This window comes from Eucalyptus grandis, chromosome 8 (genome assembly GCF_016545825.1).
Source record: "Eucalyptus grandis isolate ANBG69807.140 chromosome 8, ASM1654582v1, whole genome shotgun sequence".
In the NCBI taxonomy this organism is placed as follows: domain Eukaryota; kingdom Viridiplantae; phylum Streptophyta; class Magnoliopsida; order Myrtales; family Myrtaceae; genus Eucalyptus; species Eucalyptus grandis.
The window spans coordinates 50,337,118-50,358,764 of NC_052619.1; the positions used below are offsets into that span (position 1 = coordinate 50,337,118).

Consider the following 21,647-nt stretch of genomic DNA (forward strand, 5'->3'; position numbering starts at 1 on the left):
AAAAATGTCATAAACTTTTTGTATTTGTGCCAATTTAGTCCTAAACATTTTTATGTTGTGCCAATTTAGTCATTTCCAGCTAATTTTGGTCGGATTTTGCTTACTAGATGCCGGCCGGCTGACATGGCCTCATCGGCGCGACGTAGACAACTTTTAATAATATTTTAATATTTTAGAATTTTTTTTTTTTTTTTTTTTTTTTTTTATCTTTTTTCCTTCTCCTCCTCATTCTCGGTGAGGTTGAGGTCGACCTTGCTAGCCACCTCGCTAGTGGCCGCGAGGGCGGCCTCGAGCTGGCTTCATGCCGGGTTGGTGGGGCTCGCCCTTGCTGGCCATAGGCGAGGCTCGACTCTCACCAGATTTGGCGAGGGCGAGCCCGCCAACCCGGCGCGAGGCCGCCCTTGCACCTCGAGCTGGCCTTGCCACCTAGGCCTCGAGGGCGGCTTGCGCCGAGCGGGCGAGGCCGACCCTCCCTGATCCGGCGAGGGTCAAGCCTCGCCCATGGCAAAGTGCCGAGCGGCAATAAAAAGAAAAATAAAAATATTCAAAAATATTAAAATATTATTAAAAGTTGTCAACGTCAGCACCGATGAGGCCACATTAGCTAGCTAGAGCTTAGTCAGCAAAATCCAACCAAAATTGATCGGAAATGACTAAATTGGCACAATGTAAACATGTTTAGGACTAAAGTGGCACAAAAAAAAAGTTTATGACTAAATTAGCACAAATACAAAAGGTTTGGGATTTTTTTAGGACTTTTCCCCACTTTTATGTCATGACAACCACACAATATAAACTTGTGAATGGTCTTAGTTATGTTAACTTAAAATATAATGATAACATTTGTATAAGACATTAGTCATGACATATTGATAAAGACATCGAATTTCTATTTTCAAACAGCCTAATATAAACCATTAAAATAATGAAAGAGTCTCAGGTAAATTCCCAAACTCACCTTCACTTTATTTACCATGTATTACACTAGGAACACCCTAGCTAGGGAATAATCAAACCGCACTTAGTTAGGTCCTTGAGCATGGACTCTTAAACATTGACAAAAGGGTAAATCTCGTATCGGAAGTTGCAGCTCCCGCCAACCACTCGCCCCCCTTCCTTCCCGTCGCAATAGCTTGGAAGCTCGCCGATTGCGCCCTCAAGACACTCCTTGCACTTGGTCGCCGACAGATCCCTCGTGCACTGCACTAATCCGTATAGCTTCGTCTTATCCTCCAGTCCCATCTCTCTAGTCGCGTATAGCTTTGGCATCATGTAAGCCTCCTCGACCAGCCCGGTCAGCAGCCCCCTTACCTTGCCGTTGAACGCCTTCGGGTCGCTCACATTTTTCAGGTTCCACATGTAGAACTTGTTGGCATTGTCGATCTGGCTAAAGAAGTCGCTGTCAAGGTACTTGAACATGCAGTCGTCGTACCAGATTATTGCCCCCTTGTTGTGAGGGTAGCGGCGGTGGATCTCGGCGACAACATCCACCACGCAGGCCTTGTAGTCCGATGGCGATGTGTCGCCCCGGCACAGTGTGAGGCCATAGTTGTTGGAGATGTGTTTCAATGCTATTGCTGATGTTCCGTCTTTTTTTTTCTTTTTATATTATTCAGTCAAGTTTATTTGTTAGGCGGTTGGTTTGTTAGCTATTTTCTAGGAAGTGGAACAAGTTCTGTTTTGCGCGTTTGTGTGTGGTTCCAAAAGATGTTCTTATTTAGCTTGTACTTGACAGTTTTTTTAGAATAAATGAAGTTCAATGTTTTGTTTCATTCCTTCTCTCTCAATGTAACTAGAAGCTTGTGAGTATTAGTTGAATATATCAGCAATAACGGTGGTATCAGAGCCTCTGTGGGATCTTAAGGGACTGTGAAGTGAGGGTAAGTGAGTGAAGACTGCTTCCAATCTACAAAGAAAAAGCTTATGAAGGCAGGATCGAGTGGATTCTCTACTATGGCTACTCCAGTCTTTACTGGGGAAAATTATCAAGCTTGGACTGTCAAGATGACAACATTCTTGGAGGGTCATGATCTATGGGAGGTTGTGGAGAATGATTCTGAGGTTGCTCCACTTCCAAACAATCCGACCTTGAATCAGATAAAGTACCATAAAGAGAGAATCACAAGGAAGGCCAAGGCAAACTCTTACCGGTATGCTACTGTCTCACCCCCTATTTTCACAAGGATCATGAGATGTGATTTTGCAAAGGCAATATGGGATTTCTTGAAGGATAAATACGAGGGAGATGAGAAGATAAGGAGCATGAATGTGCTGAATCTCTTGAGGGAGTTTGAGAGACAGTAGACGAAGGATTCAGAGTCAGTGAAGGAATATTCTGATAGGCTGATTGAGGTAACTGAAAAAATCATAGTCTTAGGAACTGACCTGAAGGATGAAAGGCTGGTTTAGAAGATCTTGGTATCTCTTCTAGAGAAGTTTGAAGCCACTGTAGCTTCTCTAGAAAATACAAGAGACATAGCTGACATAAAGCTTGCAGAATTGTTAAATGCCCTGCAGGCATAGGAGCATAGAAGACTGATGAAAAGGGAAGGCCTGTAGAGGGTGCACCGCAAGCTAAAGTGAAGTCCAATGATAGAGGCAAATGGAAGAAATGGAATTAGTTCAAAGGAAATATAGGTGACTCCAAGTTCGCAGCAAAAGAAGGAAGTTCTAGTGGATTTGGCAAATGGAAGAAGAACTAGAAGTGTGACATCCTGAAATTCGACCCCGTTTCGATAAAGTGAAATGGGCATTTCGTCGACGTACCTATGGTCCTTTTTCTCTGAGCTGATCACTCATGAGTTAACTAACTTATTGGGTGAAGCCGTTAAGGGATGTATCCGCGGTAAAATCCCTAAAAGCTACCTAATTAATTGGATTGGACTAAAATTGCGTTCGGTCGATTTTTAACCATGAAATTTAATTTGGTTTCGGGAATCGAATATTCGAGCGTGTCATAATTCATTTTTTTGGATCCTATCTCATCGTCCGTCAAATTATTGACGAGTCTGAAATTTCGAGAAAGAAATTATCGAAGGAAAATTTAAGACCGAAAGAAAATAGAAAGGGAATGAGAAAATAAAAAAAAAGAATAATGGTATTATTTTATTTTATTTTATTTCTCTCTCTCTCTCTCTTCTCTCTCTCTCTCTCTCTCTCTCTCTCTCTCTCTCTCCTTCCCTCTTTTTCCCTCGTGTGCAGCCCCCTCCCCTCCACCGAATTACTAGATGGCTTCCTCTTTGCTTTTATTTTCCTTTTACTTTTCAAACCCAATTTTTTTCTTTCTCTCTCCCCCTTATCCCTCTCACCAAACCGACCCTCTTTCCCCTCCCCCTCTCCATTCGTGCGAAGACCAAAAGCAAGCAGAATAGTAGCTCGCCTGAAGACCGAAGCAGCTCGCCGTCGCCGCCGGGCCGCCGTCCGCACCACCCACGCGACACCGCGCACTCCGCCTGCCTCCCGCCCGCGCTTGCTGTCCCTGCCGTGCGACCCGGCTTCTGTCCGTCCGTTGGAGAGACCGACCAGCCACCGTGAGCGGCCGAGCAAGCCGCCGAGCCACCGTGCGACCTCATCGGACCGCCACCTACCTTCCCAACCCTTCTCCGGCCCCAACCATCTCTGTTTCCCGCTGTTTCACAGCCAAACCAGCAACCCATCGAGTGGGTTTCCAGCTGGTTCGGGCCCGCTTTTGGGCGTTTCCGAGCCCCGAACCCGAGGCCCGCTTTGGGTTTATCGTTCCTCGCGTCGTCCCCGTTGGATTGATCCGATTTGCGCGCGATTCCGGTGAGTAATCTCACTAATCCTTGCTTAGTGGAATAATTATACTTAAGGGTTGTTTAGTTTTAATTAATTAAGTTTATGTGGTTAGATTAGTATAGATTAGTGTTTGTTAGTCAATTGTGATGCGAATTAGGTAATTTGATGATGCAATTAGCATGTAGATGTGGTCTACTATTTATTAAAGGTAGCTCAGGATTTTTCCCGACCCTTATCGGGCTTCAATTTGACAATTCGGGCATAAATTGATTTTTAGTAATTAATTATTAATTTTCGAAATTAATTAATTAATTATTTATTTTTCCGGAAATTCAACCGGGATGGCCGGTGACCGGAATTTTATGCTGGTGATCATGGTGAAGTCTGTTTATTTAATTGGGCTTTATTTTGAGCTAAATTGAATTTTTAATATTTATTAATTAATTTTCGAAATTAATTAATTATTTAATTATTTTTCGGAAATTAAGGAAGAGATGTCCGATGACCGGAATTTCGTGCTAATCATTGTGGTGCAGTCCGTTTATTTAATTGAGCTTCAAATCGTGCCAAATTAAATTAATTATGAAATCTTAGGATATGTTCCTATTGGGTTGATTTTGATTATTTGGTTGAGGAATTTAATTACGAAGTGCAATATCGTGAGTCATGGTAAAGTGGTCGAGTGGGACCGTAAAGCTATTGAACATTGAAAGTGGTCGAGTGGGACCGTAAAGCCATTAAATATTGAAAATGGTCGAGTGGAACCGTAAAGCCATTGAACATTGAAAGTGGTCGAGTGAGACCATAAAGCCATTGAATATTAAAAGGGTCGAGTGGGACCGTAAAACCATTGAATATTGAAAGCGGTCGAGTGGGACCGTAAAGCCACTGAATATTGAAAGTTGCCAAGTGGGACTATGTCTTCCACCTATGCTTAAGTTGTGACCTGAGGATTGTGATTCATAATTGGGAATTGAGATGGAATAATTGAAACGACCTAGAAATGGTCCGACTGACATGTAATCGATTAAGTCGATTGATCAGTGCTTTGATATGATGTTGTGAATTGATTAACTGAATGGAATGACCGTGAGTGGTCTTGTTGGCATGTAATCGACTAGGTCGATTTGATCGATGCTTCGATCTGTGATGTGATTGCTTGGGTGTCTATTTGATCTGTGCTAATATGCAGGTGGGATCTGAGGCCAAGGTAAGTCCTCTGACTCGTGTTGTGCTTAGGCAACCATGTGGTGTATTGGTTCCCTAATTGAGTCTTAGTGGGGTAGAACTCGCTGAGATGTGGTCTCATTGGTTATTGAATAACCATTTCAGGACCATGAGGAGGAGCCGAGGAGGAGGAACCTGAGGAGGAGAAAGATTTTTGAAGAAGAAGAAGATGATCTAGAGAGGGATCTTGTGTCACGCCCCGACCCCCAAGCACGCACACATCCCTTACTTTTGGTCGATTTTAAATTGCGATATCCCAGGGCTATGTATCGCCGACCCTTTCATTTATATATGCACATGCGGAAGCAGTTATAATTCCCCAGACAATAAAGCAATGGGATAGAAAAGCAGGCCATATATTTTCCTTACTAAAAATTCACAACTATATCTTTTTACATGCATCTCATAGTATTCTACAATACTATATATACGCGGCTCTGGTCTAACGTCTATTCACATGCAAACAAGGTCTGACAAGACAGGACAGGATCTCGGTCCTCATCGGGTCGTACTCGATGTCATACTCGGGGTCCTCCTCCACGTACTCCTCTTCGGGTTCCACAACAAGGATCTCCTCGTCAGATTCATGCTCCTTAGGCTCCTCATCTAGGTCCTGAAATGGTTATTCAATAACCATTGAGACAACGTCTTAGCAAGTTCTACCTCCTAAGACCCGATTAGTAAACTAATACACCTTAGGGCTGCCTATGCACAACATGAGTCAGAGGATTTACCTTGGCCTCAGATTCCACCTGCAGATTAGCACAGATCAAATAGGCACCCAAGCAATCACATCACAGATCGAAGCATCGATCAAATCGACCGAGTCGATTACACGCCAATAAGACCACTCACGGTCACTTTCATTCAATCGATCAATTCACAACATCAAATCAAGGCAATGAATCACATCAAATCACACTCAGATTGAATCATCGATCAATCGACTTAGTCGATTACACGCCAACAAGACCGCTCACGGTCATTTCCATTCAATCAACCAATTCACAACATCATATCAAAACAATGATCAATCGACCTAGTCGATTACATGTCATTCGGACCACCTCTCGGTCACTTCAATACCATACTTTACAATCTCCATTCAGGTACTCAGTCACGAGCCGATGAATGCTCTCGGGCGTTTTTCGCCAAGGTGACGTACCAATTACCGATCACGATAATCTCCAGCAGTACACTTAGTCACGAGCCTCATTAATGCTCTCGAGCGTCTTTTCGCCAAGGTGACGTGTATAATGGACAGCACTTGTGCGTTCTTTAAGGCGCCGTTTTCACCAGTGATATCCTCCATCACCGAACCACGTATGTCCATACTACTGCATGTAATAGACAGCACTCGTGCGTTCTTTAAGGCGCCGTTTTCACCAGTGATATCCTTTAATCACCGAACCACGTATGTCTCATTACATCATTCCTGATTGGTTTCAGCCGAGAATTTCCCCAATTCACTTTCACAGTTGCCTCTGCTTTACAGATCATTACAGCATTATCGATGCTAAATAATAACACTCGGCCATCAAATCAATCATTCAATTTCATTCACTTTGGGTTAAATCGCTAAAAATTGCACAATCAAATCAATTCCATGCAACGTAGAGCTCAAATAAATAAATAGACTACACCACGACAATCAGCACGAAATTCCGGTCACCGGCCATCTCGGTTGAATTTCCGGAAAATAAATAATAAAATAATTAATTTCGAAAATTAAATAAATAAATACAATAAATTCAATTTAGCACAATATAAAGCTCAATTAAATAAACGGTCTGCACCACGATCATCAGCATAAAATCCCGGTCACTGGCCATCCTAGTTGAATTTCCGGGAAATAAATAATTAAATAATTAATTTCGAAAATTAATATTTAATTCCTAAAAATTCCACTTAGGCCCGAATTGCCTAATTAACACCTGATAAGGGTCAGGAAAAATCCCAAGAAGCACCCAATAAATACTATAGGCAATTCTCTATCTAATTACACTAATCACACAACTAATATGCAAAACAATTAACTAATAATCACTAATCAATTCTAATCTAACCACCTAATTACATTTAATTAACACTAATCAACTTTTAAGTATAATTAGCAAACTAAGAAGGCATTAGTGAGTAAAACTCACTCAAAACGACGGGCTTGACGCGAGGATCGACTTTCCTCAAAGCAGGCCGAGCATCCGGGCTCGGGAAGACGGCCAAACGGGCCAAACAGTTGCTGCAATACCCATTTCTGCACTCTCTGTGCGCTGCTGGTTGGGGGCGAAGGAGGGCGGATCCGGAGCTGGTTTAGGTTGGAAGTGGACGGAGGGGCTGAACCGGACCTAGGCGAGGCTTCACGGTGGCCGGAGGAGGTCGGGCGGCGGCCGTAGGTGGCCGATCTGCGGCCTGAGCTGGTCGAACAGCTCCCTGGGCGCATGAGTAGAGGCCAACGGCGCACGGCCAGCAGCGGCGTGGGAGGACGACAGCTCGGCAGTGAATGGCATGTGACGTGCCACGGCGACGAGAGAGCAGCTGTCTTCGCTGGTCTTCAACTTGCGGGGGCGTCGCACAGCTCAGTCTTCGGCTTCCCAGATCTGCTGGGTTTTGAACAACCCAAAGAAGAAGGAACCGATGGCAACCGGAGGGAGAGAGAGAGAGAGGCGGAAGGTGTACGGTGAGTAGCGGTGCGCGCGGACGACGCGGGCGGCACGGTGAGCTGCTCTGTCTTCGTGCGGCTTACGTCATTTTCTGCCTTTGTTCGAACCAGAGGGAGAGAGAGAGTCTACCGAGAGAGAGAAGAAGAAGAGATAAGAGAGAGAGAGAGAGAGAGGATAAGCTTGAAAAGTCAAAAGGTGGGGAAGCAAAGTTGGAACCGGCAGAGGGAGTCGGTGGGGGGTTTCGCACGATGGGAAAGCAAAGAGAGGGAGAAGAGAGAAAAGAAAAGAAAGAAGGAAAGAGAGAGAGAGAAAAGAGAAAAAGGAGTGTTTGGCTAAAAGGGAAAATGAATGGGAATATCACAAAAATAAAAGGATTTCCTCAAATAGAAAATCCTAATCCCAATTTCTTTTAAATAAGCTCATAGATTCTCAAAAGGATTTTCCAACTTAGAGTTCTTGATCCCCACTTGCAATTGCATCCAATTTCCCTCTTGAATTTCTCTCAAATGACTCTCAAAATCAATTGATGTCTTACTTATCAAATTGATTATTTTCTTTATCCAAGAATCCCTCATACTCCTCAATTTCACAATCCTTGGCTTCAACTTAATGAAAACGGCCCATTTATCCAGTCGAAATTAGAACCCGAAAATCTGGATGTCACATCTTGAGTACAACCCGGATGTGGATTGAGATCCCATCCTTTTTGTGAATCCCGTCTTAGTATAGATAGGTGTGAGACAAGTATGCTGTGAATAGTATTGTAAATATTCTATGAGTGTGTTGTTAATAAAAGTGTGGTTGTGAATTTCAATATGAAAATTATGGCCATGCTTTTATATCTCATTGTTTTATTGTCTGGGGATTTATAACTACTTCCGCATGCGTAATGAAAAAAAGGGTCGGCGATACGTAGTCCTGGGATATCGCATATTAAAATGACCAGGTAGAAGGATGTGTGCGTGCCCAAGGATCGGGGTGTGACAAGAAGCCTTATCAACATTGTGATGGAACTAATCATTAGTCTTTAGATGTGGAGGAAGCCTGATGCTAAGTGCAGAAGATGTCACAAGGTTGGTCACATGGAAGCGATCTACAAAGAGAACAATCACCAGCAAGCGGGAGAAGCATAGATAGCAGTGAATGAGACTGAGGAAGAACACTTGTTTGTAGCTTCCTATTTTGGCTCTTCTGTTGAGAATGATGCATGGCTGGTGGATAGTGGCTGTACTAATCATATGACTGGCAATTTGAAGTTGTTTAGGAGTCTAGACAGGTCAGTCAGAATTGGCAATAAACAGTATATCGAAGTGCAAGAGAAGTGTACAGTGGCTATTGAAAGAAATCAGGAGGTGAAGCTAATCAGTGATGTTCTCTTTGTGCCAAAAGTTGATTAGAATCTGTTGAGTGTTGGTCAATTAGTTGAGAAGAGCTATAAGGTGAAGTTTGCAAGGAAGGAATGCCTTATTGATAATACATATAGCAAAGAAGTGCTGAGAATGCCAATGAGGGACAAGAGCTTCATGTTCAAGCTAGAAGAGATGCAACAAATGTCTTTAAAGTGCAAAGAAGAAAATTCAGAGCTATGGCATAAAAGACTTGGGCATGTTCACAAGAACATGTTGTTTATGCAGATGAATAGCTTGGCAGATGACTTGCCGAGTTTGGAGGAGGAATTTCCATAGTGTAGAACTTGTCTTTTTCAAAGGAGGAGGCTGGAGAGCATGTGAGAAGCTGCAATTAGTCCGCACAGACTTATGTGGACCTATGTCCGAGTCATCTCTTAGTGGTAGCAGGTATTTCATTACTTTCATAGATGACATGACTAGGATGAGCTGGATTTATTTTCTGCAAGCCAGGTCTAAAGTTGCTGATGTGTTTGTGAAGTTCAAAACCTTAGTTGAGAATCGGAGTAGGAAGAAAATTAAAATGCTCAGGTTTGACAATGGTTTTGAGTATATTGCTCACAAGTTTAAGTTAAACTGTGAGCAAGCAGGCATTGTATAGTAGTTCACTGCTCCCTATTCACTTCAACATAATGGGGTCAATGAAAGGAAAAACAAAAGCATTATGGAGATGGCCAGATGTATGATGCAGGAGAAGATGTTACCTAAGAAGTTCTGAGCTGAAGTAGCTAATGCTGCAGTGTTCCTATTGAACATATTGCCCACAAAGGCCTTAGAGAAGTCAACACCTTTTGAAGTCTGGTATGGTGTTAGACCTTCTGTGAAGAATTTGAAGGTTTTGGGTGTTTGTGTTATACTCATGTTCCTCAAGTTAAGAGGGACAAGCTAGATCAAAGAGCTGAGCTTGGAGTCTTCATTGGGTACAATCTCCAATCAAAGGCTTACATGATTTTTCACCCTATGACAAGGAAGGTGATAGTGAGTAGAGATGTTTTTCTAGAGGAAGATGAGTGGAATTGGATGAAAGAAAAGAATGTAGGACAACGACAATCTGCAAAACAACAACCTACAACAATTGTAGAGGTTGATGAAGTTGTGGATGGATTGGAAGATAGTATGGATGATCTGCCAGTAAGAGGCACAAGGTCACTTGTTGAAATCTATGAAAGAAGTAATGTGGTAGTGCTTGAACCATCTAACTTTGTGGAAGCTAAGGAGGATTAGAGGTGGATTGCAGCAATGCAGGAGGAGTTTGCAATGATTTAGAAAAACCACACATGGGAGCTTGTTGACCGACCATCTAATAAGAATGTGATTGGGATTAAGTGGGTGTTAAGAACAAAACTTAATCCTGATGGTTCTGCTAATAAACACAAAGCCAAACTGGTTATGAAAGGCTATGCTCAATTATGAAACATTTGCTTATGTTGCAAGGCTTGATACAATCAGGCTACTATTAGTTGTTGTAGCAAAGAAGGGGTGGCCTGTATTTTAGTTAGATATCAAGTATGTATTTTTGATTGGAGAGCTCGAGGAGGAGATTTTTGTTGAATAACCTGAAGGCCTCAGTATCAAAGGGCAAGAAGAGAAGGTATACAGATTGAGGAAAGCTCTATATGGACTGAAGTAGGCTCCAAGAGCTTGATATGGGAAAATAGACCGATATTTGCAAGATTTTGGCTTTGTAAGAAACTTGAGTGAGTTCACTCTTTATGTCAAGAGGGTGAATCACAGTGTTGTAATTCTATCACTCTATGTAGATGATTTATTGGTGATAGGGAATGATGTGAAACTGATAGAGAGGGTGAAGCAAGGTCTGTTTGCAGGCTTTGAGATGTCAGACTTGAGAAAGATGGCTTATTTCCTGGGTCTAGAAGTCAAATAAGCTTCACATGAGATCTTCATCTGCTAGAAAAATACATGAAGGAAATTCTAAAGAAGTTCCAAATGGAAGATTGTAGAAGTGTAAGCACTTCTATGGCTACTAAGGAGAAGCTGCAGAAGAATGATGGAATAGATGCAGTAGATGCTTCTATGTATAGAAGCTTGATTGGATGTCTCATGTATCTTACAGCAACTAGACCACATATTCTGTTTGCAAAGAGTGTTCTATCCAGGTTCATGAGTAGTCCTAGTCAGTTACATTTGGTTGTTGCAAAAAGGGTCTTGAAATACTTCAAATGAACATTGTTCCTTGGTGTGAAGTTTAGGAAATGTCAGAAGTTTAAGTTGCAGGGCTTTTCTGATAGTGACTGGGCTAGCTCAGTGGATGACATGAAAAGTACATCTGGGTATTGCTTCACTCTTGGTTCTACCTGTTTCTCCTGATGTTCCAAAAAGCAGGAGATTGTAGCTCAATCCATTGCAGAGGTTGAGTTTATAGCAGCTATTGCAGCTGCAAATCAAGCTTTGTGGCTGAAGAAAATAATGAAGGATTTGTGGTTGAATTCTGGTGATTGCATTGAAGCTAATGTGAACAATTAGGCTGCATTAGCAATATCACAGAACCCAGTTTTCCATGGCAAAACTAAGCATTTTAAAGTCAAATTCTTTTTTCAATGTGAAGTGCAACAAAGTGATGAAGTTAAGTTGGTCTATTGCAGATTTAAAGATTAGCTTGCAGACATGTTCACAAAGTCACTTCAGGCTAGAATGTGCGTCCTAAAATTTGAGCCATTTGAAGGATGAATAAACGTAAATTTCGTCAATGCATTGTTGGTTGATCTCACTCGAAATTGATCACTTTTGATATACTAACCTTGAGGGGAAATGTTAATGAGGATAGAACTCGTATGACTAAAGAACTTGACTTGGGAAAATGACTTGACCGTGAGGCTTGCGTGAGAACAATCCTATAGATAGGCAAGCCGATTTTAGGGACAACTAGAAGTCAATTCGTAGATAGAACATAATGGGACGATGGGTGATTCTGTTTACTGTTATCGAGCCCACAAACGACCTTATGTCGATTCTCGGTAATTATGTACTTTGAAATAAGAATCTATTCTCCGCAATTTCATGTAGTCAAGGACGTCCATGTGTCGAGATATCTTGAACATGGTTTGGCATGAGTCGATTACGTGTGAATCCCCGAAACTACCTGTCTCGACCAAATTTTCGAGTGCACCATCTAGGATTTGGCTAATGGATTACTATGCTTAAACTTAGCTCGGGCTCTCTCAAGCCCATACCAATTCACGACTTAGGTTCCAGCTCTTAACATGCAAATGATTTATCAATTAGGAGTCACTACTAATCTATTTTTGGTGGGTCGATTAGAAATCTAAGTAAAGTAACGGGATATTTACTTTACTCCTACAAACCAGAGATTGTGAGTTCGAGAACTTGGTTACGTTAGATTTTTCTAACGCACTTTCGATACCTTTATTTTTTCAAAAAAATGTTTTGCATGTAGTTTGAATTGATTTTAATTTACTTCCCTAACATGTGAGGTGATTATGCGGGTGCGCAAACCATCAATTTAACACCCAAGAAAGTAATGAATAAATTACGGGACTTACCTCGTAGCAACGAAAGCATCTGCAATGTTAGACCAAAATTCACATCAACGGCTCTAAATATGATTTATAATTAGCACGCAATCACTCATTTTTTTTTTTAAAGAATTTTCTCTTGTTTAATAAAAAAAAATCTAATCTATATGCAATGCAATCTAATCAAATGACCTAATTCCAATGACGGATAATTTCTAATTGAATGGACCTAGCAACAATCACTAAGTGACATTCATTTCATGAAACTAATTTTACATAACATGTGCATGATTTTTTTTGTATTTTTTATAAAAATTCGTAATTAAAATCGCTAAAAATAAAAATCTAACTAAAGTGAGATATTATCTATTTTAAGTTAGGAATAGACTAATCCGAATCCTATCTTAATCTAGAAAATTATTTCATCATGCAATTCAATCAAAAAAATATTATATAACCTAGAGACTATATACATTTAAAAAAAAAAAAAACCATTCTAGGAAATCAATTCTAATTTACATGGAATGCAAATGCAATTTTTTTTTTTTTGTATAAACAAAACAATTAAAAGATAAACACCAAATCATCAATGGTCATCAAAAATGTTATCTATCATTCGAATTTAGATTCAAACTTGATTATTTCGCTAATAAAATCGATAAATTGATCTTAAGCCTTAAAGATCAAGATATCAATTTTATTCACACGTGATTAATTATTCCATCTAAAGCTTTATAGATGAAATAAAAAATTATTGTGCGGTTGCAGATCGGGCAATAAATCATAATTGGGAATACACCGATAATTCAAATATACACGTAAGATATTGAAAAACATGCATTAGGCAATAAAATATCCAAATCAAATTTAGATAAAGTAATTAAAATAATGTTACCAAATTTGAACCAAATGGAATCTGCTCAGCGGGTGACGGCGGTGCGTGGTGGTGCTCGGTGGCGTCAATGGTGATGGTTCACGGTTAATGATGCTCCAAGGTGGCTTGGCGACGGCGAGGGAGTCTCTGCGAGGACGGGCAGCTGTGGGTGGAGCTTCGGCTGCTGGCTATTCTTCCCTTGTATATCGCAGGAGCTTGTTACTGGCCTTGGGGCCTCAGCTGAACCTGCAAAAGAGTGTGAGAACAAAGCCGCAAAGGCTCGTTGGGTGATCACCAGTGCTGTTTTTTAAAAAAAAAAACACTTCAAGACACCGTCGGACCAGAAGGAAAATCCTCAGGAATTTCGCCCGCTTTGAACTTTGGCGACGGGGGTTCAGGCGACCCTGAGGTATACTGGCTCGCGGTATAGCAGCAGCAGCAGCAGCAGCAGATCGTGGGTCTCCGAATGTGCAGGAGTTGCTGCTCGGGTAGGTTGATGCGAGGGGGCAGCTCACAGAGACGCGATGGGCAACGTTGCAGGTGCAAGATCGGCGTCGATGATCGGTAGCGCGCGGCAGTAGGGCGTTAACGCAAAACTCTCAGCAAGAAAGGGGTGGCTGGTCATGGGCGCGAAGAACAGGGGCGGAGCTTCGGGGTCGTCGCGGCTGCAGCAGACAGCAGACGTCGAGCGCTGGCGGAGGTTCGGCACGGAGACGCGGTGACGGGCGGGAGGCGAGCTGTTGCGAGGCCGACTGCAGGAGCTACAGGGGCCGGCAGAGGGCGAGGAGCTCGGCGGCTGGCGCGGCGACTGGCAGAGGGCGCGGGTGCTCGCGAGGGCGGCGAGGAGCTCGGCAAAGAGGGCGGCGCGAGTGCTGGTGTCGCGGGTCGCTGCAGGTCGCAGCAGCGGCGTCAGATTGCAGGCGGAAGCTCGGCGAGGGGGCTTGCAGGTTGCTGGCAGTGCGGCGAAGCGACGGTGCTAGATCTCGCAGGTTGCAGGCGAAGCGAAGCTCCGGCGGTGGTGCGGCCAGAGCGGCAGAGGCGGCGTCGCAGAGAGCGCGGAGCAACGGTGGAGTAGAGTGGGCTTGTGGGTCGCCGGCGTTGGGTGGAGGCGCGGTGGCCGGCACGGCGGCGCTGTGCAGGGGTCGGCGAGCGGCTGCTGCACGAGGAAGAAGAAGAACCCTTTTTTTTTTTTTTTTTCTTCTTTTTTCCTCTGCTGGCCTGCTGCACGTCCTTCTGCCGTCCTTCTTTCTTTTGCCCTCTGTACCTTCTGCTGACTTTGGCTTTTCCTCAAAAGAAGTTTTTTTTTTTTCTTCTCTCTTGACTTCGGAAAGAAACGACGGAAGACCACCGAAGAAAATATAACCCTACGAAGTCATCCCAAAGTAAAACCCCCCTTTTCCCTCATGAATGGTTGGCCGTGTGTTTTTTTTTTTTTGTTTTTTTTACCCAGGGGACCTCCGTGCGCCGCTTCGCGGCGGAGTAAACCCTGGAGGAGCAGTAGAGTCACCACTACCCGTATTGCTCTGGATAAGTCGTGGGTTCCTTTATCGTAAAGTAGACAACGCAGGATTCGAATTTAGTTTCTCTCTCGAAAGGAACCTGCGCTCAATCACTACACCGCCATCACGGCTGGTATGGTTAGCCGTGTGTTTCTATTGTGTGACCCCCTCAAAACCCTACGCATTTTAATCTATTTATAGACCACGTATTAAGGTTTTTAATTTTTCAAAATCATGTCCATGAAAATTTCTTTTTCAAATGCAATATTTGTTTTTGAATTGAAATCTCGCAAAGATAAATCTGTAATATCTCTTCAAGAATACGGACTGGGCCAATTTGCTCTCTTTCATGGGATTAGTCCAACTTGTCAATTTAAAACTTAGAACCACTAAATCAAACTCATCCATCACCATTCCAATGCAAATGCAATAATAATAAATAAATGCATATAAAATTATATGCTATGCAATTAATTATTTTAGGGATAAAATTAACCCATAATTTTTTAATGCGATAAATGACTAAAAGGATCACCAAAATTTAAGTGTCAACACCGCCTATCAGTTTGAGTTGTACCAAAATGGCATTCGAGTGAAATTAACAGAATCCAAGATTGGACTTCAAATTTTAGGAACGTTCGAGACGGACTTTTGACGATACTACTTCGACAGTCAACAATGCCAATTAAGCCGGGTATTTGGAAAAATGATTTACGGACCGAGGAAACGAACTTATGAGGACGTGGGCCGAACAAGGCTAGTGTGGGCCTCATGCTCAAGGTGGGATAGTCACCATAGTAGACCGGAGACAAGTAAGTGAGCCCGTTGGACCCAACCGACCAATTTATCATTCCAAGCCCATTGTTTAACCTTGAGTTGTTTCGAGCCCAACCAATTCCCGAGCTTGTTTCTATTAATCTCCGTCGCGCCCTAAATTTTGGGTGCACCACCTAAGTTTAGGCTAATAGACTATTAAGTCTTTAAACTTAGCTTAGGCTTTCTCAGGCCCATACCAATTCGCGACTTATGTTCAAATATTTAACATGCAAATGATTATCATTTAGAAGTCGCTACTAATCGGTTTACGGTAGGTCGATTAGATACCTAAGTAAAATAATGAGAGAATTATTTTATTCCTACGAACCAGAGACTAAGGGTGTGAGGACTTGGTTACACTAGATTTCTTTAATGCCCTTTCGGTACCATTTCTTTTTTAATCTTCAAAAATGTTTTTGCAAGCAGCTTGGATTTATTTTAACCTAAATCTCTATTACGCAAACGGGTGATCACACGGATGCTTAGTCATTATTAAACAATCAAAAGACTTCCACTGAAAAAACAAACACACAACGCAGACAATTATCCTTTTTTTTTTCTTTTATCTTGAAATCGAAACATGCATTTTAACTTCATGTCCTAACTTTATTAATAGGCAAATTCTAATTAAATGAACCTAACATACAACTTAATCGACATGCACATAATATTTTTGTATTTTTTGTTGAAATTCAGAATTAATAAAAACCCTAATTAAATTATCTAAAATGAATAATTTTCTAATTTATTTTAGGGATTAATTTGACTTAAACCCTATTCTATCTTAGAAATTTTTTTTTTTTAGAAAAATGAGATTATTTAAATGTGCAAACATTATCTAAAATCAATCCTAATCTATTCCAAAAATCATCTAAAAATGCAATCCTAATTTACTAAACCAACACACTCTAATGCAAGATTTGATTTTTTTTTTTTTTTTTTGATTTTTATGTTTTTAGTGTTTTTCCAAGACAATTAATTATATATAAACAATCAAGATATTCATCAAATAAAAAATTAAAATAATCGAAAAAATAACATGTTGTCTCAAATGTCAATTCAAAATAATTAAAAATTTGATTTGAAATCTTACGGATCAAATTAATAATTATAATAATTTAATAATTAAAACACTATCAAAATGCCCAAAAAATTAAAATAATTAAAAAAATGATCCGATATCTTACGGATCAAATTAGTAATTACAATAATTTTGAGGCAAAATCCCTGCGATTAATGCTTACAATATTCCAAAAAAATGACACCCAATCTTCTAATTTAGATAATAACAATTAAACTTGATAAAAGATAAAAATAACACTACCTAAGGTGGAGAACCAAAGGGAGGACGGGGAGGACGGCAGCACGATGGGTGTAGGCACGGCAACAGTTGCTGGCCGGCGCCGGAGCTCCAGCAGGGACAGCGGCGCGGCAGCGGCTGAGCGTCGGGCGGAGGCAAGCAGACCGGCGGTGTGGGCTCCGGTGGCGTCGGGTCGCGGCTGAAAGCGAAATCGCAGGGGCGTCGGGTCGCGGCTGTTGTAGATCGGGCAGTGGCAGCGCAGGCGAGACTCACAGGTTCTGCAGGTGGAGGCGCGGGCTCGTGGGTTGCTGCGACATCAGGGGGACGGTCGGGGGTTGCACCAGTCGCAGGAACGGCGGTGGTCGCGCGGTGCTCACGGACAGAGCAGGGAGAGGCGGAGCGGTGGAGCGGCGAGCGGACCCGCAGGCGAGGGGACCCGGAATCTGCAGATCGCAGGCGATGCGAAGCAGACGCGGGTTGGTGCTGGACGGTCGCGAACAGCCGACGGAGTGACGGGTCAGTCGGAGCGGGAGTAGCGTCGGGTCGTCGCGGGTCGGTGCGGGCAGGCGACGACAGGTGACAGCACGATGGAGGCGAGCAACGGCTTCGGGCTGCAGCTCCGGTGCGGCAGATCGAGTGGTGGCGGAAGTAGTCTGGCGTCACGGGGGAAACGAGAGGCGGCGTCCGGCGCGGGGGCTCGCGGACGAGCGGCGATGGCCGGCGAGAAAGGTGCTGCCGAAGAAGATGAACAGTGCGCTGTTCTCCTTTTTTTCCTTTTCTTTTGTTTTTTCCTCTCTCCCTCTGTCACTCTCACGTCCCTCCCTCTTTCTCTCTACCCTGCCGACTAGTCACCTCCTTTGCTTTTCTTTTTTTCTCTTTTTACTTTTGTGTTCTTTTTCGAACAAAGAGAAGCCACCCAGAAACCCTATATGCTTAATTCTTTTATAGACAAAACAAATATTTCTCCCGATCACAAAAATCTTTCTATTTTCCTCATTTCCTGAATATTCTCTATTGATTTTATCGCCTAAAGATAAGATTGCAACCTGATTTTATTAAATTTCAAAATCTACCATAATATCATTTCAAATCTCCATTTAGGTAATTTTTGTCATTAAAAGAAAATGAGCTTGGGCCAATTTGCTCGTTTTATAGGCTTAGTCCGACTTGTCAAGTTAAAGCTCAGAACCATTAATTTGAGCCAATCCACCATCGATCCAATAAAATGCAAAAAATGTAAATTAAAAATAAATGCACCTAAATTTATATACTATGCAATTAATATTTTTTCAGCAATAAAATTGAGCCATAATTTTCTATGTAATAAATAAATGACAAAATCGCCAAAATTTAAGTGTCAACAATTTCCTAACCCGTTTCTTAGGCTCGCCCTTCATTTTAGCCCAAAGGCATATTGGGAAATGTGCAAAGTGGAAATGACCATTTTCCCCCTAGATATTATGAGGAAAAGTCAAAAGAAGAGAGAGAAGATGATGTCATGTTGCATAGGGAGTTAAAGCAAGTATTTAATGGCCTTAATGAGGAGTGCAGCCAGCCCTCACTTCACTCTCTCTCCTCTCCTTCAGCCCTCATGACCGCACCCTCTCTCTCCCCTTGTTTTCCTTCCCTTCATTTTTCTTTCCTCTAGACCTTCCTCCAAAAATCTGAGTTGTTCGTTGCTTTCCCGTGCCGATCATCGCTCGTGCCACCCACCACCGTGCTCAAGAGGTTCAAATCGTGTCCCCCATGGCGGCCGTTCGTTGGATGGAGTTGCCGGCCGACTCACCTGCCAGCCGGAAGTCCCTGCTCGCCTGTTCGCCTATCCCTGCACTACTCCACCCAGTTCAGCTGTTTTCTTCCTACTCTGACCCAACCACCGCCTAGCCTAGCCACCAGCCGGTCCCCCTTGACCCCAGGTGCCATAGGTCATCGACCAACCACTTGCCGGAGCTCTGATCAACCAGCTCAATCCCTTTCCTCCTCCGGCAGTTTAGTTTTCCAGTGTTGTAGAGGGAGTCTGAGTTGCTTACTGCTATTTTGACCCTAGGACCATCTTGGATCACTGTGGTCGAGGTCCCCGTGTGTTGCCTTCATTGTCGCCACTGCGTTCGTGTTTCCGGCCCACTTAACGAGTGAGTTTAGCCCCTAATCCTTGTTTAGTGCCTAAACTTGCTTAGGGTTGGTTTAGTTAGGGTAATTCTACTTTAGGAGGTTTAATTAAGTTGTATTAGCCCTAAAATAGGTGGTTAGATAGATGGTTAAGATTAGCTTAGCTTAATCTTGCTTTATCTTGCTTAATGTAGTTTATTGTGGCTTATGTGTTTAATTAAGCATGTTTTGCCTTGATTAATTGATTGTTTGTCTTAATTTATGATTTGCTTAATTTCTGAAATTAATTTATTAATTATTTAATTATGAAATTACATTATTCATAGTGCACTGTTCTCAAATTACTGTTCACGCGCCTGTTCATCCAGAAGTGAAAAATTGTCTAATTTCATGTGTTTTGATCTTATGAGGTGAATTAGATGTGTAAATGCATGGACATCCGCATAAATCGTATGGTTTTCACAAAAAAGGGAAAATGCTTTGTCCGAGGGACACTTAAAATGAACCGCTTTTATGAGAAAATGATTTGAAGTTGTATATGCAAGCATGTTTGCATTGGCTAATGTTCAAAGATAAAAAGTGAGTTGTGGTGGTATGCTTGCGTAATCACTAAGTTGAACCCATCGCCCCGGCCGTAGTTTGGGAGGGTAATAGTTGATTTGTCGGAAACCCGGTGGGGGTCCGGATGCAGAGTCGTGGTAGAGGGCGGGCCCATGCTCCTTCCGGAATGCTGTCTTGGGAGAGAACCCTCGACGTTGCCACGCCTTGCAGGGGAGGGCGATGCCTAGTTATGCTAGTAGACATTGGCGGGGGTTCGGTTGTAGCCTTGAGGAGTAGTAATAATCGGAACACGTGTGGGTGCAAGAGCGTATGAGAAACATGGCATCATTGGTTTTGATTATGCATGAGCTAATCACATTATTTATGGTACGCATGCACGAATCAATAACGTGTAGGGTGTGGCAATGGTCAGGTGAGATCGCTTGTGATGCGACTCGTATGTGATTGATGAATTGCATCATCTAATGACCATATGCATTGCGTGTATTGTGTTGAGATATAACGTGCAGGGTATGGCACACCGGGTAAGATTGCATGTGAACCGACTATTTGATTGTTGGTTGGCCCTAGCTATTGTTATTTGTTGGTTGTTGGTCGTTGGTTTGCTTGTGGGGGTGGTTCTAGAGAGATATTTCGAGTTGAGTTGGTGTACTAACCGGGATTAGGGGGAGGACTCGCTAAGATTTTATCTCACTAGTTATTATATAACCACTTTCAGGCTCTTAGAATGGCGCACCCGCCGGTGCGATTCGGGATCCCTAAAGACTGGGAGATCGTCGTGACGCGCCACCATTTCTCGGGTCTAGTGCATCTTTACGGGAAGTATCTCTCCACCATCTGGGAGGTTGAGGGACCGGGGCATACATCCGGGAGGATGATATGCTGATCGGTCCTCTATGAGGTTTTGACGGGTTGCTCGATAGGGGCCCCAAGGATGTCGACTGGAATCCTATGGAGCTAGACCCTCTTGACGGTGCGGTGGAGAATCTTGCCCCCGCTCCACCAGTGATCGACCCGAACGCCTCCAACTACGACCCGACGAAACTTGAGTTCGATGGGTCCGAGTGATAGTGGTGCTGAACCCGAGGGTTCTTTTTGTATAGTTAGATTGGCCTAGCCTAGTTTCTTTTTGGTCTGGCTTAGAGGATGGATCGGTTCCTCTGTTGCTCTTGTAAATCAGAAACGATCCTCCGTTGGTTAATCCAATGAAAATGTATATACGAGTAGTTGTTGTTGTTCTTGCTATTCATCCCTCTATCCTTGTTTGATTGCTTGATTGTCTATTTGACTGGTGGATTGTTCATTTTCTGTTTGCACATAATGAAAGATTAAAATGAATGGTCATCGACGAGTCCTGGGAAGTCGCTATCTATCGACCAAGGGAAGGGATTGTTGCGTGCTTGGGGTTCGGGGCGTAACATGGAAGATTTGAGCTGTTAAGAGAGAAAATAGGAGTTTGTAGCAGCAACTGATCCAAGGAGGAGTTTGTTGGAGTTGTGTCTCAGTGTTGCTGCTAATGTTCTGTCGTTTTTTTTTATTATTCAGTCAAGTTTATTTATTAGGTGGTTGGTTTGTTAGCTATTTTCTAGGAAGTGGAACAAGTTCTGTTTTGCACTTTTGTGTGCAGTTCCAAAAGATGTTCTTATTTAGCTTGTACTTGACAGTTTTTTTTAGAATGAACGAAGTTCAATGTTCTATTTCATTCCTTCTCTCTCAGTGTAACTAGAAGTTTGTGAATATTAGTTGAATATATCAGCAATAACAATAGTCCTGGTCTTGGTATTGGCCGATGGAGCCGAGGCCGAAGCCCGAGGAAGGGGTCTTGGTGAGCTTGTCGAGGTTGGATTCGTATGGGCTGCCCACGGTGAAGTTCTCGGAGGTGGAGGAGAAGTGGAGGAGAGGGTCGGCGCCAAGGGCAGCCCGGAGGAGGAGGGCGGACTAAGGG

General features: G+C 42.7%; 1 protein-coding gene across 1 annotated transcript; it reads right to left on the reverse strand.

The window, feature by feature from the left end:
- Nucleotides 1–1,047: 1,047 nt before the first annotated feature.
- LOC120287314 (cysteine-rich repeat secretory protein 38-like) lies at nucleotides 1,048–21,640 on the reverse strand (the record flags this gene model as incomplete). Its single annotated transcript, XM_039300082.1, has 2 exons — nucleotides 1,048–1,571; nucleotides 21,466–21,640. Coding segments are annotated over 2 exons (699 nt in total), but the record flags the coding sequence as incomplete, so codon positions are not given.
- Nucleotides 21,641–21,647: the final 7 nt, after the last annotated feature.